The sequence below is a fragment of the Gymnoscopelus microlampas genome, assembly GCF_963454915.1.
Source record: "Gymnoscopelus microlampas genome assembly, chromosome: 17".
Lineage (NCBI taxonomy): Eukaryota > Metazoa > Chordata > Actinopteri > Myctophiformes > Myctophidae > Gymnoscopelus > Gymnoscopelus microlampas.
Window position 1 is genome coordinate 21671145 of NC_139954.1, and position 16888 is coordinate 21688032.

The 16888-nt window shown below is 41.9% G+C and overlaps 1 protein-coding gene across 4 annotated transcripts in view; it reads left to right on the top strand.

Annotated features, from left to right (window-relative positions):
- Positions 1–16888, top strand: part of mcf2lb (mcf.2 cell line derived transforming sequence-like b) — a 41655-nt gene that overhangs the window by 1050 nt on the left and 23717 nt on the right. For 3 of the 4 annotated variants that reach the window (XM_084084647.1, XM_084084649.1, XM_084084648.1), the window contains exons 1-3: positions 2950–3498; positions 12629–12712; positions 15090–15204. In XM_084084647.1, coding sequence (XP_083940773.1) covers positions 3018–3498; positions 12629–12712; positions 15090–15204 — 680 coding nt within the window. In that variant the 5' untranslated portion in view covers positions 2950–3017. Of the gene's footprint in view, positions 1–2949; positions 3499–12628; positions 12713–15089; positions 15205–16888 lie in introns of those variants that run through there. The other variant, XM_084084650.1, reaches the window with a different exon arrangement.

Sequence of the window (16888 nt, forward strand, 5' to 3'; positions counted from 1 at the left end):
TCACAATGCAACACATTGCATCACAATGCATTGTGAGCTTGTAGATTGCCTATTGCCTATTTTTGAAAGATTTTGACAAATTTCGAATATTTTTGAAAAAAAGAACTTGTGCATAATGAGTACTTATTACTTTTGCTACTTTAAGTATATTTTGCTACTTTGTATCTAATACTTTTGTACTTTGACTTAAGTATTTTGAGTTTCAATGCAGGACTTTTACTTGTAACTCATTTTTACACCGTGGTATTGTTACTTTTACTTGAGTACTTCTTCCACCACTGGTTCTAACTCAGCTATAACAACAGCAGTCGTGAACACTGCAGTTATATTTATAGTACTTGGTGTGGGCGGCCTTAAGTATCTCAAAGTAATGAGAAGCTTTCTTTAAATAATGATGTAATATGTCAAAAAACAATGAGAACCTTTATGAAAATAATGACTTATTCTCAAAATAGTGAGAAACTTTATTAACTTATTACTTTGAGATACTAAGTCATTATTTTGAGAACGTTTCTCATTATTTTGAGACATGTTCTCATTATGTTGAGGAACGTCATCATTTTGGAAACGTTTCTCGTTATTTTAGATACTATTATTTTGAGATACTAACTCATTATTTTGAGAAAGCTTCTCATTATTTACTTTTTAGATACTAAATCATTATTTGGGGAAAGTTTCTTACTGGATTTTAATTTGTTCCCATATTGACACATCCTAGAAGAAGCTAGAACTTAACCTTTTTTATTGGTTGTATGTATCTAGGAGTCTAGGCTATTTAAAGAGTGATTCAACTATTTTAAGTCCCAAACATGAAGTCCAACATGCTTCGTGAAAATAAGCAGATCTACAAGCACAAAGAAATGGCAGACCTCACAAGCTCACAATGCGTCACTTTGTGAGCTTGTACATCGGCTAATTGAACGATTTTTTGCAGAGGGAAAAAAGGAGGGGACGTGTGTAGGGTTTCATTGGTTAAGTCTGCATGTTATTTGCAGTGGGTGACTGACTGACTGACGTTTCAACAAGCCTCTCTGAGGAAGACGCTTGTCAAAACGTCATCCCTGCAATAAACGTGCAGACATGATTGCTCCATGATTGCTGATTCAACTATTTGTATGTGACACATGTGTAGGAGACATTGGGGGGCACGATTGTACTGATCAGATGAATTCGCCCCTCTGTCAGACTTCATACTGATGTGGAATATCTGACATGGATAAACACCTCTTCACTCCATCTGTCAATCTGTCAGCCAGTCTGTCTAACCGCCAGCTGTCAGCATGCCAATAACATAAGCCAGTTTTACAAATAAAATGCTGTATCTGCAACTCTGCATCCAAGGCCACATTAGTCTGCATGTTTCACCCCTTTTTCATTTTCTCTTTGTAGAATACTGTAGAAGAAATTGAGCCCAGTGTAACTGATATGATTTCAATACAGTACAGGCTATGACTGGTGCCTGTAGAGCCCGTTCGATATATCGGTTTGGCCCATATATTGGACATTATTTGACTATTTTGACAATCGGTATTGGCAGTATTGCAGTGGATGTGTAGTTTAAAAAAAAGAAAACATTTTTCAGAAAGAGCCAATCTAGCCAATCTACGTAATCACAAAGTGTCATGTGCCTGTACCTCCCTTGGTAAAACATCTATGTACGTGTCTTGTCACCAAACTAGTCTTGGGTTAATCAATGAGCTGTGCTTTTTTCCAACCCACTCTCATTCCCTCTCTTGAGCCACTTTCGGGTAAGATTTATCTGTCAGGGTTTATGACACTGATAACCTCATGCATGCCCTTGCTATAGAGCAAACACAAATTTTACACATAACAAACACACAAATACCCATGCATGCACAGTTGCACACATGCATGAATACACTCACTTAGCTTATATAGCCTTTTAGACTGTTTTACTACCACCAAGTCCCTATGAGCAGATAAAGGCAGATCTGAATAGATAGAGAGATAGAATAGCAATAGTATGAGAAAGCTTACATTGAATGACATCTTTAACCAAGCCCATGTAAAAGGACTCCAAATAGCCATGTTCCATTCAGAAACAGTGTCTTTCTTTGAGAGGTCAGATTAGAATTAAGTCTTTGAGAGAGTTTTTTAAATAATGAGGGGCTTTGAGTGGTGTAAACAAGAATAGAGGCTTTGAATAGATGCAGTCCATGAATGGTTAAATGGGGATGCACACAGTGGTTTGAATGGGCCTGTCAGAATAGAGGCTTTGTACTGTCAGTCCAGATCTCCTGAGATAAGGCAGACTGGGAGTCCAGACTCTCTGTTGGTCTAGGTAAATGAACATCACCAGGAAACCACGGACCACAGAGCTGTAACTCCCATTTAAGCCAACCTTAGCATCCCTATTCTGGAGGTAATATTCGCCACACATATCTGATCTACAAGCTCACAACACACCACAGTGCGACGTGTTGTGAGCTTATAGATTGGTTATTTTCGCTGAAGAGATTTGGTGAAGGGGAGAAAAGGAGTGGAGTGGAAGTACAGAGTGGTACTGCAGAGGAGCATGTGAGACACTGACGCTCTCAGTCAGAGTCAAATTAACACTGGTGTTTTTTTTTCCTCCTGTGCTTGACATAATACCTGGGTCATATTCAGACATCAGCTCCATGTCAGCGAGCTGGGGGAAATACTATGGAAGTGGGAGGGATCAAGTAATTGTCCCATAGTGGGAGGATAACGTTAGTTGGTTTGGCAAGGGAGGGTGGGGTCACAAACTACACTGTAGCTTTTGTCTATGGGGCAGGTAACCTGAGGTTGAAAGAGGAAGTCCACGCAGTCTCTGAGTGACATCCTGCAGGCTATAGAGCATAGCAGTCAGCCTGAGAGCGAGAAAGGCAGAGGGGAGTCGCCATCAGAATGATAGTCAAATAGTTCCCAGTGATAACCCCAGACAGTGCTGCATGGAACACGACTCAGGCCAGAGGAGCGAAGGGGGAACAGGGCGATTGCAGTGGGCTATAGGAGAGACCTACTGGGACGGCGGGATGGGAGGAGAGGATGAGACGACAGACTCTGGCTTCTTCTTCGCACAGGACACCTCTGAGCTTGAGCTAGACTCTGGGTTTTGCGTGGAGGGCGACTCTGTGCTGAGTCTGGCTGGACAGGTGAGCGTGGTGGACTCAGACGAACAGCCAGAGGAGGAGACGAACTGGCTGGTTAGGACCAAAGGGCTCTCACATCCTCTGTCCAGTAGCGAGGAAGATGGAGAGGGTGGGGAGAAAGGCAAAGGAGGCAGTCCAGTGGAGGGAGAAGCGGTTGCATCTAGGTCAGCGAGCGATGGTGAAAGTGAACCAGGCGGAGGTGTGATGATGGATGGGGGTAATACGGAGGGCAAAGAGGAGAAGGCAGGGAGGGCATTGGAGGTGATTTTAAAGCCGATGGAGCATAGAGGAGGCTACATGAGGATCTCTTTGGAGGAGGTGGAGAGGTACTACAGATTCTCACGCTGCTGCCACTGGCTGTACAGTAGGTGTCCCAACCTTGACCTACTCCCTAGAATTCAATCTACTTTTCCGTCTAATCTTATTTACTCTTATCTCTCTCTCTCTCTCTCTCTCTCTCTCTCTCTCTCTCTCTCTCTCTCTCTCTCTCTCTCTCTCTCTCTCTCTCTCTCTCTCTCTCTCTCTCTCTCTCTCTCTCTCAGCCCAATCTTGTTTATTACAACTCTCTGCTTAACCTTTTGGTATGCATTTGCATCTCTGTATTATACCAAGCTGTTATCCTTGCACGCCTCTTCCACACCCTGTCAATTTCTGCTTCTGCCAGGCTGAAGGCCTACTGTATCTGCTAGAGTTTACAGGACAGAAGCAGTAGATGCCATCTGCTTGTTTTATGGTCTGTATATCTCTTTCCGTTGCATAGAGCGATTATAGTTTTGTGAAGAAGTAGCTATAGTCTCTAGAGCCACTGTTTAACATTTATTTATTTTATTTTAAGTCAAACTGTACTCACCCTTTGCTAAACCCTCTAACCCCCCGACTTCTCTCATGATATTATAACCCCTTGTATGTGTCTCACCACCCACCTCCCGTTTAGTGCTTTCCTTTATCTCTGCCCTCCGCCCGCCGCATATTCTATTCTATAAGCACGTGTTGCACCGCGATCCGTTGTGAACTTGTAGATATTTAGCTATTTTCGCTGTTTGCCTTTTTCTGCAGAATGTTTGCCTATTTTAACTGAATGTTCTCCTATTTTCACTGAATGGTTGCCTATTTTAACTGAATGTTCTCCTATTTTCACTGAATGTTTGCCTATTTTCACCGAATGTACGCCTATTATGGCTTGCCCAGAATAGGGACTATAGGGTTGCCCTCTGCATCACTGACCTCAACATGACTCAGAGTTTGGGCAGCAATCAGTGTTGCCATGTCCGCTTATTATACGCGACTTTGGGCTTGTTTTTCTGTAAAGTTGCTTGTAAATATTGGTGGTTGCAGTTTTTTGGGCTTGTTCCTAAAGTGTAGTTGCTTATTTGGGCTTGTTTCCTAATTTTGTTTATAAACCAGTCGTTATTAACATTATCATGGCAAGGACCCCCAGATTAATATGTATTTGTCCGCAGACATCTAAAAATATTTTGTGCAAGGGTGTGCCAAGATTTGGGTTGTTAAAATGTTTAAGAAATATTCCAAAATTACCTTTTTTTCCCCCAAGGTTATTATTACTATTTTGGGAAAATAGCAGATCGGTTGTGAGCTTGTAGATTGGCTACTTTCAAATAGCCGTAGCATAGTCGCTTCTTTTGGGCTTGTTTTCATAGATCTGGTTGATTATTTCTCTTGCAACACTGGTAGCAATGCATATTTCAGGTTGCCTGAATCAGACCCCAGTGCAGATTTATTAGCCAGCATTTTTTTTTCAAATCCTGTATTGAAAAAAACAATTGAGAAGCGTGTTTCTTTGAAGTGAGATTGAGTTTCAGCCCGTCCTTCCGGCATCCTGTAAAGGTTTCTCTAAATGGTCACTCCTCCTATACGGTTTAATCTGTGTCAGTAGTGGCAGAAGGTCCCGGTGTGTGTGACTGTGACCCACTAATGTTTGACTCCTTACACACAAATGTGAGCACGCGGGGACGCTAATCCCTCTGGCTAAGCCTTTTAAAGTCCATTACGCCTCATGAAGCAGGTGGTGTGTGTGTGTGTGTGTGTGTGTGTGTGTGTGTGTGTGTGTGTGTGTGTGTGTGTGTGTGTGTGTGTGTGTGTGTGTGTGTGTGTGTGTGTGTGTGTGTGTGTGTGTGTGTGTGTGTGTGTGTGTGTGTGTGTGTGTGTGTGTGTGTGTGTGTGTGTGTGTGTGTGATGTTAGAAAGGTTTATCGTTGACAACCGTGTGGTCATATCTGTCAGTGAGGAGCAGTGAGAAGTTTATGCATGACTTGTATATGAAACAGGTCCTCTCAGTAAAGACTGACATATTGGCAGAAATACAGTACAGTGCTAACAGGTAGCCAGCCCATATAATGCACACAAAGCTGTTTGCATCTTGAAAGTGATATTCTTTTATTAAAAGAAGTGTTAAATATCTCTATATTCTGATAGAAATCATCACTATAGAGTGTTTGTTCAATAACAATGGTCTTCATGTCTCTCGTGCTCTTTTGTAAACAAAAGAATACATGGTCGGAATACCAATTTCATCCAATCAGGAGAGAGAATTTATACAAGATATAGGAAAAACAAGTGAAATTGGAATAGATGAAACAAAAAACAAGAAATGGCAAACAAAATTGGAAGTGGCACACTATACATTTTAAGCTGATAAATTGGTTCTCTCTCCTGACTGGATGAAATTGGAACCCACCTGAAATGTGTGTGAAATGTTTTTTCTGCTTACTAAAGAGCTGGAGAGATGGCTATATCCGTGTTTCTGAACAAACACTCTATAGCAATGATTGCTATCAGAATACAGAGCTCTAACATGATTAAAAAAACATCACTTACAGCACCTTTAAATCTCCTGTAAGCCCTCCGATATTGACTCTTTTATGAATTTTACTTTGAACATTTAAATAATCATGCGTGTGTGTGTATTTGTCATTAAGCTATGTTTGTATATGGCTGAAAGACAAACTGGCTATTTTACTTGCATGAATAAAATAACAACTGTTGCACTTATTGGAGCACTTACAATCAGCTGTTTAATCTGAACCTTTGTTGGCTGTGAGCCGCAGAGTTTGACTGTTTCCTTTCGTGTTATAGGATGTTGCCTTGGGTGCCTCAACCTTTGAGGGATGCAGGGGGTCCTTTTAGACCACCGCAGAGACAATATAGGATAACCTGCACACACTAATAGAACTACTTGTTTCTCCCACAACCCTGTTCTCTCGTTTTGTGACATCACCGATACCAGCTGAGGATTTGAGAGAGAGAAAGAGAGAGAGAGAGAGAGAGAGAGAGAGACACACACACACACACACACACACACACACACACACACACACACACACACACACACACACACACACACACACACACACACACACACACACACACACACACACACACAGAGAAAGTGATACAGAGAGAGAGACTTTAGGTCCTTTTGTAAGAAACACTATCTGATACCATTGCCCTATCCACACCCATTCAGCCTTGGGCTCTTAACAAAGTACAGTACAAAACTATGTGAACAAGGTGACGGTAAACAAAGATATCACCAGTATGCAAGGAAGTAATTAGTTGGGAAGATAGAATGAAGGAAAGAACGAAGAGAACAATGTTAAAATGTTAAAAACATCAACAAACATTCACAAACACAGATGGAGAGCAGTACATTACAAAGTGTGGATAAATGAAAATGTACCCGCCATTTTTACACTTAAATTAAGAGTTAAATTAACACAGGGTTTTACTGTGTGGTTTTTCGGGTAACACCGTTGAGTCAACAACACTGATGCTGTTTTTCAGTAGGGGTAATATAGTTGAATCAACACCCATTATTTCACACTGGTATTTGTCAGTATAGGGTTAATGACGTCACACTGTGGTATTCGTCAGTAGGAGTAACAGAGTTGGATCAACACTGATTTGCTCTTACTGGGATTATTTCACACTGTGGTATATGTCAAAGGGTAACAGGAGAGCATCTATCCAGAAATCAGTGGTTGCGGTGGAGGAAGAGGAGCTGCTGGCGGTTTTCCTTTATTTGATATGTGTGGGAGTCGCTGGGGGGCAAGGTGGGGCTGAGTGAAGCTGGGCGAGATGGAGACCGCCGGGGGTTTCTAAGTGAACTTGATGCCGCGTGGAACGTGTGAGTGCCTCCGAGCAGGTCTACAGATGACCAGACAGTTGAAGCTTTGTTTGTGTCCATCTCACCTCCTCAGGCATTACCAGCGCAGTAGCAGGTGTCTCACAGAGTTAAAACACAACACAGACCTGCCCATGTAGCTGTTTCTGTCCACTTGGCTACCGTTAGATGCTATCCATGACAGTCTTCGGTTCCTTAGGGCAAGCTGTAGAAGGAAGTTGTTTCTCAAATGACAATTGGTCAATAGTTCCTAATCAATATCTGTTAACTAGCACTGTCAGTTTATTCAGTAGTGTCAAATGCGGATACAGGGTGGAGCACCCTTTAGCTTTAGGCTTAACATGATTAATGACAGGCTCTGAGGACAGAACATTATCTAAAGACACACACACACACACACACACACACACACACACACACACACACACACACACACACACACACACACACACACACACACACACACACACACACACACACACACACACACACACACACACAAAACAACTAAACTTCAGTGATTCAAAATAAAGTCTAACTGGTATGGTCTGGAAAATGTTGAACAATAGCAGTTGTAGTAGTTTTCTATGTTAGGGTATATATTTAAATAATTAACTATCTGTGACATTAATACCTTATCAGAGACAGAACACATTTTGTGGGGGAAGTGGGAAAAGATTCTTCTGACCGATAACAGATAAGTGATAAAGCTGATTATAGACGGGATCTGAACTCATTTTAGAAGATTTTCACCGGTAATGACATGCCCAAAAATAAGGACGCAGCGACATGGAGCAAATCCATAATATTTTAACCATATATATTATGGATTTGCTCCATGTTAAAACTGATAACGTTGAATAATATTCATGCTATTGTGAGTATAACAGTTTAATTTAATGTATGATGTAAAAAAGGGGCATTCAAAACAGACAACCTTATGATCCCAGACAGTGGAGTAAACGTTTACAAATATTGTATAACATACATACATTTCATCTAGACTTAGTTTGCACACAGTTAGTTTTACATAATTAAGCATATTGGCTAAATGCACTTTATTAGTAGCCTGTTCATTGTGTTACAATTTGTTATCTATTACCATTTATTACCATATCATATTCATATAACATATACAGTGAAGAACAGTTAATGAGGGTCTGTCTTGTTATGAGGAAAACATGTCTATTTATGTCCTCCTGCTTGAGAACATTTTCCTGAGGCCAAATATGATCACATACAGCATGATTGGAGGTCAGGGGAGAGACTGTTATAACTTATGACAGATACCAGCGTGATTTCTATGGCCCACACAAACGATGTAACTAGCCTGTGAAACATGTTAACCATTTAACCTTATCTATACTGTTCCTCAGTACATGCGTGTGAGTCGGCCTGCTGTCCTCTTAATATTCAAAACCCAAACATAACACAAACTTATTCAAAGGCTTAAATGTTACTTTCTCGGGCCTTCTGTATTTCACAGGGTAAGATTATCTTAGTGACCTCATGAACCAACAATTATTTGTCTAGGCCTAGGGCAAACCTAAAGCTTGCCTAATATATACTCCATTCACCTGTTAGTGATCTTTTTTTCAAATCGATTCATTCATTCATATTTCATAGTAAATGTCTTGTGGAATTTACTGAACCTTTGATATTGTGTTTTAATTATTATTTATTTACTAATGCTATTGTGTATAATGTGTTACTATTACTATGACTTTACTAGTAGAAAATGAATCGTCTTTGTCTTTTGATCATCGTTCATTTAGATATTTCCCACTCGGCACCTATTGCATGCTTGTTTTTTCCCGGGATTTTTGTCCTCATCCGATAGAGGGTCTAAAGCCAGGGGGTGTTGTTTGTTTCCTTTGTTAAGTGTGAGCCTGTAAAGCCCTTTGAGACTGTAACAAAGGACTGTACAAATAAATGACACCTGACTTTACTTAATTGCTGCTGTTTTAACTTGACCACATTAACCATGACAACCCTATTGTCATTATAGCCAAACATTTTTTTAAAACGTAAAAAAATAAATCAATGCCCCCCCCCCCCCCACCACAAATATTTTTAATAACAAAAAATCCGAAATATAAAAATTAGCGGAAATAGCAGCTCTACAAGGTTATAATGCATCACGATGCAAAGCTTTGTGAGCTTACGGATCAGCTCTTTTTGCTGTTTATCATACAACGAAGTATACAGTAGGGCTTAAGTGGTTAAGTGACTTGGCACCAGCTGCAGGCATGGAGATAACAGAGACACATCTGACTTATTTCTGAAACTGAGCTTTGTTGGTTTATTTGTGTGCATTTGTGTGTGCACGCGCATGTGTACAGTACGTGTGCGTGTGCATGTGCGTGTCCGTGCGCGAGAGAGAAAGGGCAGTACTCTGCGTTAGTGATACCCTGAGGCCAAGGCTGTCACCTGATAAGTCTCGACGTTGTCAAACAAAGAGCCCCAAAGAGGCATTTTGGTCTGTTTGAACTGTAGTCAGGGGAGGAGGACCCAGGGGAACACGGGGCTGTTCCTGCAAAGAGAAAGCCAAGGAAACTTAAACAACAAGAGGCAGAAGAACGTCTGCTGTATAAGGAGTATTATAGGACAGACAGCAGACAGTATATTTACATTCTATGCATGTGGGTGACGTGTTTGCAGCTGCAGACAGTAGACAGTCGGTACAGTATGAAGCTAGACTTGGAGGAGCTGCCCTGCGCTGGCACCGCTATGCCATGACATCACCACTCCCTGGCAGGAGCACCAACACAGGACAGGACAGGTATACATCCAGGAGATAATCTGGGAATAGACTCAATTAGTGTGTTATCAGTTTTGTCGCTGCCATTTCTCTGTCTTTCTAGCGACTTGTAGACTTCACGTTCCGTTGGTTTGCTTGAGTATGAGGGAAAACTATGTAATCATTTATCTATTTACGTATGTCTAATGGTCCTACAGTAAGTAATATGGACGATGAAGCCAACCAAGCTTAGAGAATTGGTGCAACAGAAATGAACATAGACATAGACTATTATAAAGTAACAAAGCTGTGTGTTTTGCAGCATGGCAGACGTGTGTTGACTCAGCGTTGAGTGTCGCAGGAAAACGGAGCAAACAGTCTAATGAAAAGTCAACATTGGTGTTCCAGGCCACACCCCATGTCTGTTTACTTCACAACCCTGTATACGGTGGTGTTTGTGAACATGAAAAAGTCTTCCTATCGTCTTTCTACATCTTTGGCCCCCTGCCTGTCCCTCCTTCTTCCCTTGTTCTCCCATCCTCCTCTGCTGAAGTGTTACGGTAAATTATGTAGATGAGAGACTAGTGTGACTTAGGCCAGTGGTTCTCAAACTTTCAAGGACCCCCATAACTCTGAGAGTGTACAGATGGAATGGTTTCTCAAAGATGACAGATTTGGAAGGGTCCATTTGGAACCCCCTCAAGGAACCCTGAGGGTCCCTGGACCCCACTTTGAGAACCACTGACTTATAGGCAACAGGTTGTTGCTTTTACATTAGTAATTAATATTTTCCACAGCTCTGTAGTTCTAGAACTATTATCCTGGTGAATTATTCAAAATACAGTCGATGGGAAATAACTGAGTAAAGGAAGCGAGTGCTTTGAGCTCTTCTAGGTTGAATTTCTGTAGACTGAAGCTACCATTGATATGTGTGGTCATGAGAAATACACATGTGTTCATGACCTGTGTAGAGCTCAACTTAGACTTGTCATGATGTACTCTTTAGTCCTCCCATGTTCTTGTTTTTACAAAACCTGCTTCTGAGAACACGTGAGGACAGAGGGCATTAGCCAACATTACAAAATATAGATAATTGTGTGTGTGTGTGTGTGTGTGTGTGTGTGTGTGTGTGTGTGTGTGTGTGTGTGTACAGTATAGAAGGAGGGAGGGAGGGAGAGAGTAGTAAATCTGTCTTCTTGCATTAATCTGTTTGGCTTTGTTCTCTCATCTTCAATAATCGTGGGACTTTCACCAGTTTTTGGCTGGACTTGTAGCCTAGCCCTACAGATGCTCTTGTCGGGCTGGAGTTGAGACAACACTGTTACACGATTGGTCAGTTGTCTGGACAGAGTTGCAGGAATGGTCAGTCAACGAGAGAGAGAGAGAGAGAGAGAGAGAGAGAGAGAGAGAGAGAGAGAGAGAGAGAGAGAGAGAGAGAGAGAGAGAGAGAGAGAGAGAGAGAGAGAGAGAGAGAGAGAGAGAGAGAGAGAGAGAGAGAGAGAGAGAGAGAGAGAGAGAGAGAGAGAGAGAGAGAGAGAGAGAGAGAGAGAGAGAGAGAGCACTGCTTGCACTACGCAAGTACATTTAAACACAACCAGCAAGTAATGGCAAGTCCAGGACAAAAGTTTGATTGAAAAAAGAAACAGTAGGAGTGTTGTTTTGCAATAATTTTGTGTATTAATGTATTTTCTGTGCCTAGGACATGATTGGAAAGTATTGCTCTTTGCAGCTTTTCTTTTATTCAACATAGTTTAACCATCATCATATGCGATAGCTACTTCAGTACACTGTAACAACAAATATTACTGGGGCCGCTAAAATTCCAGATGAACATTTAATATCCAGGGATTCATATTATAATCTTCAATAGGAATTCCTGGATATTATAGACAATATCGCTTACTGTACATCTAACAAACTGACCACGATTAAGCATATAAGTAAATGTATTGCTGTGTCTTAGTTAAAGTATGTGATCAGATGTGTCTTAAGCGTAATGCACATGCATGTGATTATGAACCCTAGCAATGTGTCTGTGAAGTGTTTGTGTGTGCTGGAGTTGACCTACTTTAATTTTCACTACTTAAAATGAACCACAGGCTAATAAGCCAATATTAGCCTGTGTTTTGTCTCCTGGAATTTCAGTGATATAGAAATACATAGGAGATCTGGGTGTTTCACAACAACAACTGTATGCTGAAAAATTACTGTTATAGTATTGCTATTTGTTCCTCATTCATCTCCTGTTGCGATAAATGTTATTGCACTATTTTGATTATTTTTGGATGATTGTGGTTAGTTTAGGGCTGGCCTATGCCTTTGCACAGATGGTTCTGCTGAACCTTTTACTGTTTATCTTATGTGTTTACATTCCTGTTTCACTGAAGATCATCATTGGTTAAAATAAACATCAGGGCTATTTTTCACCTGTGCTGAAACAAATTTCACAGACAACGGCCTTGCATTAGAAAGTCGAACCTGATCTTGCAGCCTTTCATTGTGATTTCACAGTGCACATCGTCCATTAGAAGGACACAACATTGGGCTCCCTGATAAGCCCCTACAGTACAGCTGTGATGTTTCACTTACATTGAATTTGTTCTCTGTCCCCCAGATGAAATCATGCAGCAGGAAAACAGTCTCCTCTGTGCTGCTGACATCACCCCTGACCTCAGGAAGCAGTTTGCCTTCCTTTCAGGTTAGTCACGTTTTACATCTGTCCACCTATTTATCTGTTGTCTTTCTATACCCCATCGGGGTCCCCCCCTGAGTATGGCCGAATTGGCTTCCTCTTTCTTGATTTATAACTGAGTGTGTTTTCGTCTTTACCTCTGCACTGTATCTTCACATATCTTGCTTTCTTTCTGATTAGTGGCATCATCTGTTTGTTTTGGTTCTTGCTGTCTGTCTGTCTGACTGACTCACTTTCTATTCATCTGAATGTACTGTACATACTGTATATATAGTTTTTGTCTGTCTGCCTGTATGCCAGTGGCCATTCTGCTTTGTTTCCATCCCACCGACTGGCTTTCAGTTTTGATCTGTCCCTTAAGGTCATGATACACTGGCAAATTTTAATGCAAATATGTGGCTGGGACAACATTTTCTGTATAATGAGAAAAGAGGACAAACAAGGGCAACTTGGAATCCAAGATTATGTTATTTGATCACGCCTTGAAAATGAAAATTTTATGGTTGGATTTGACAGTGAAAAAGAATGACAAGACATACTGTACTGCCACTGTTGCTGTAATCTTGTCCTCCCTTTTAATCAAAAGGTAACATTTGTTATAATATTTTGTAATTCCATAACATCTGTAAAGCATATGTGCTGGTTTGTTTGATTAACAAAAAAGACCCAACCGCTACAGTATAGGTTAGCCGGCTTTTTAGGTAAAATACTAAACCGAAATAATTAAAAATAAGCCATTGTTTCAGTATAATTTTGGGCTGCTGAGGAAAGCTCACTTGACCAATCTTGTGTCCGATTGGTTGATGTCAAAGACTCATATCTGATCAAGGCTGGCTAGATATCAAACTGTATTGTTTTGAGTAAAAAACATTTCCAGCTTCCAATAAAATTGTACATGCTGTTCTATCACCTTATTTATGACAGGGATCATGGCACCGTCATTTTTATATGCGATATCTAGATAACATGACCCGCTTGCTTAGTACGGTTATGATTTGCTATTCAAATATCCCCTGTGTCCTTTTCCTCTTATCAGTTGGTTTGTGTTTCTAGTCCAGTGCTGTTATACTGAACTCCTTTACCTTCTGGACAGCGCCTGGGTCTTTTATTACATTGCCGTATGTCTGAGTTTCTCTCACCAGAGTGACTAAATCAACTGTACAGAGATCACCAGACAGCTGCAAGAACATTCTCCCACTCAGACCACACATAAATAACCACGAAACAAACACACACACACACACACACACATGCACATGCACGCACACGCACGCACGCACGCACGCACGCACGCACGCACGCACGCACGCACGCACGCACGCACGCGCACACGCACACGCACACGCACACGCACACGCACACACACACACACACACACACACACACACACACACACACACACACACACACACACACACACACACACACACACACACACACACACACAAGGATGTTCTCACAAGGAATGGCAGGGGTGATCCGGGGGCTGCATCAGACTATTTATTGGATGTTTTCTGCTCTCTGCATCCATTTTCTAGACAAAGATCTGAGCTATCTGACTATGGTTGGAAGCATGACCGTGCACTTGCTGTTGCTATAGTGATGGCAGAAGGAAAAGAAGGCAGATTGATATTCTGATCACATGGGCTGACAGCGCAGCTCCCTGAAGGAATTGTGTGTGTGTGTGTGTGTGTGTGTGTGTGTGTGTGTGTGTGTGTGTGTGTGTGTGTGTGTGTGTGTGTGTGTCCGTGCGACTGCCAATGTGTACAAACACCACTGTGTACAAACAACCCAACCCTCACCACCCAGGGTGACTGTTGCTTATTTTATAAGCTTGGGTGCCAAAAATAGCAGATCTACAAGCTCAGAGCCCATCGCATCGCAAGCTGTTATGAGCTTGTAGATCTTCTGTGTTCAGCGAGTGAATCCATTGTATGACAAAGTATAAAATAGGCTTAACTGAGTCTCTCTCAGCTTGTGTTTTTTTTGTTTCACTCTCCCTCAGGCAGACAGCCTTAACACTAGCATGTGGTTATAATTTTTTTAAAGGTTAGAGACGAGCCCCGACATCAGCCTCTGAATGCTCTTGTTTCAGTTTGTTTCACTGGACGCTCTGTATTCTCTCCCTTCAATGAACTCACTGAGTTCTCAGTACACTGGCCAGAAATATAAATGAGTTTCAAAATGATTCTGAAGTAATGGTGATCATTGCTAGCAGTGATTATAATTAGTTACATTAACACTCAGGACTTAGGCTTATCTACTGGACCTTCCTCTCACATGATTTTACCTAAAAGCATGCTGTTTATGGACAGCTTACTGTACATGTGGTTGATGATGCATTTGTGCCTAATATTCCTTTCATTGAACTCCCATTCCTCAGGGGGCAGAGGTCACAACGGCAGCCCCATCATCATCTTCCCAGAATTCCCTGCCTTTGGACAGATCCAGGAGAGAGAGTTCCACAATGTTCTGACCTATCTCACCAGCGTGCCCAGGTAGCCTTCTATGCCAGCTTGCACATGCACATGCACATGCACATGCACATGCACATGCACATGCATGTGCAAATGGACCCGTTAGGGTCCATTTGGTTCCATTTGTACACTCTCAGAGTTACAGACCCATAAGGGTCCATTTGGTTCCTATAAATCATTTAGCTGGGGAGTCGGGACCCCCTGGTATTCCCTCAAGTACCCCTGGGGGTCCCCGGACCCCACTTTGAGAACCAATGCACTACACTACACTGCACTACACTATCCTCATCTGTCCCCTTCTTGCCGCAGCACATCTGCATTGCTGCTGAAATTCTTTTGGTTGTCTGGAAGCCGTATTCATGATCCTACACTGTAAAATCTGTAGTGTGAGTTTAACTGTAAGAGTATAAACATGTGACTCATTTGGTTCCATTTTGACACTCAGAGATGTCATGGTTAGTTTAAACATCACCTACCTAAGTAAGAGATGACACGGGAGATGAGGAAAGGTAGGCAAAGGTACAGCAGTTGAGCGTGTTGTGGTGTGTTCTAATTCCTTTTTGCTGCTGTTTACCAGCAGGGGGCATTAGACTCTTACACAATGCTTTGATCTTGAACAGCCAGTGAGGCTGGTGGAGATAAGAACAAGACCAGTGTAATTCTCTTCATATCACATAATTGTATTTCGGGTGGTTGTAATGGATGGGGCTGTCAGTTTAGCCGAAAGAGATTTCTATAGCCGTGGTGGGGAGGACGGGTTGTCTCTTCGCTCCTGGGTTAATTAGCTGGCCAACGCAGAGACCAGGGTTTTTATTGTGTTTTTTTCGGGAGATTGATTAGCGTTCTACAGACTGACAGACAAGGCCTTGGGAGGGGTGGATTACAGTACCTCCGTACGTTCTTCAAAGATGCCTTTACTGCAGTGGTTCTCAAAGTGGGGTCCTGGAGGCGGTTCCAGGAGTCCTCAGCAAAATGTGTTAATATAGCATCAAAGGAAGTTACTTTTTACTTTGGCTATTCGAAAATAGCAGACCTACAGCCCTAATAAAAAGGGGAAAAAAAACTATTTGAAAAAGTTCATTTTTAAAACAACTATGGGGGTCCCTGGCACAATATATTTTCGGATGTGGGTCCACATCCAAATACATATCAATTTGGGGGTCCTTGACAAGAAAATGTTTGAGAACCAGTGCTTTACTGCATGCTCTTCTCTTTCCATTCCCAACTATGTCCTCTCTTAACCCAGCCGAACACTGCCTTCTTCCATCCCCCGCTTTGGGTTCCCTCTGCACCATGGCTGCAGTGTGGCATATACTTAAAAATAGAATCAGCCATGGTTCTGCCCGTTTAGGCCTGAATAATGCGTTTAGACAGCTAGATGAGCGTGTGTGTGTGTGTGTGTGTGTGTGTGTGTGTGTGTGTGTGTGTGTGTGTGTGTGTGTGTGTGTGTGTGTGTGTGTGTGTGTGTGTGTGTGTGTGTGTGTGTGTGAACCTGTGAATAATACATTCCAATGCACAAATTCCTGTCAACAAAGCTTTTTCATGTGTCTCTTGGTTTGGTGCGCATGTATACTTTTGAATCATGGTCTAGTAGTGTCTAAACATTATAATTTCTCCAGCCCGGCAGGTGACAAGCAACGCCAAGAGAGCTAGCTCCCTTGGAGGAGCAAGTTACGGCCGGGTCTTTTGCTGGGTCGCAACAATA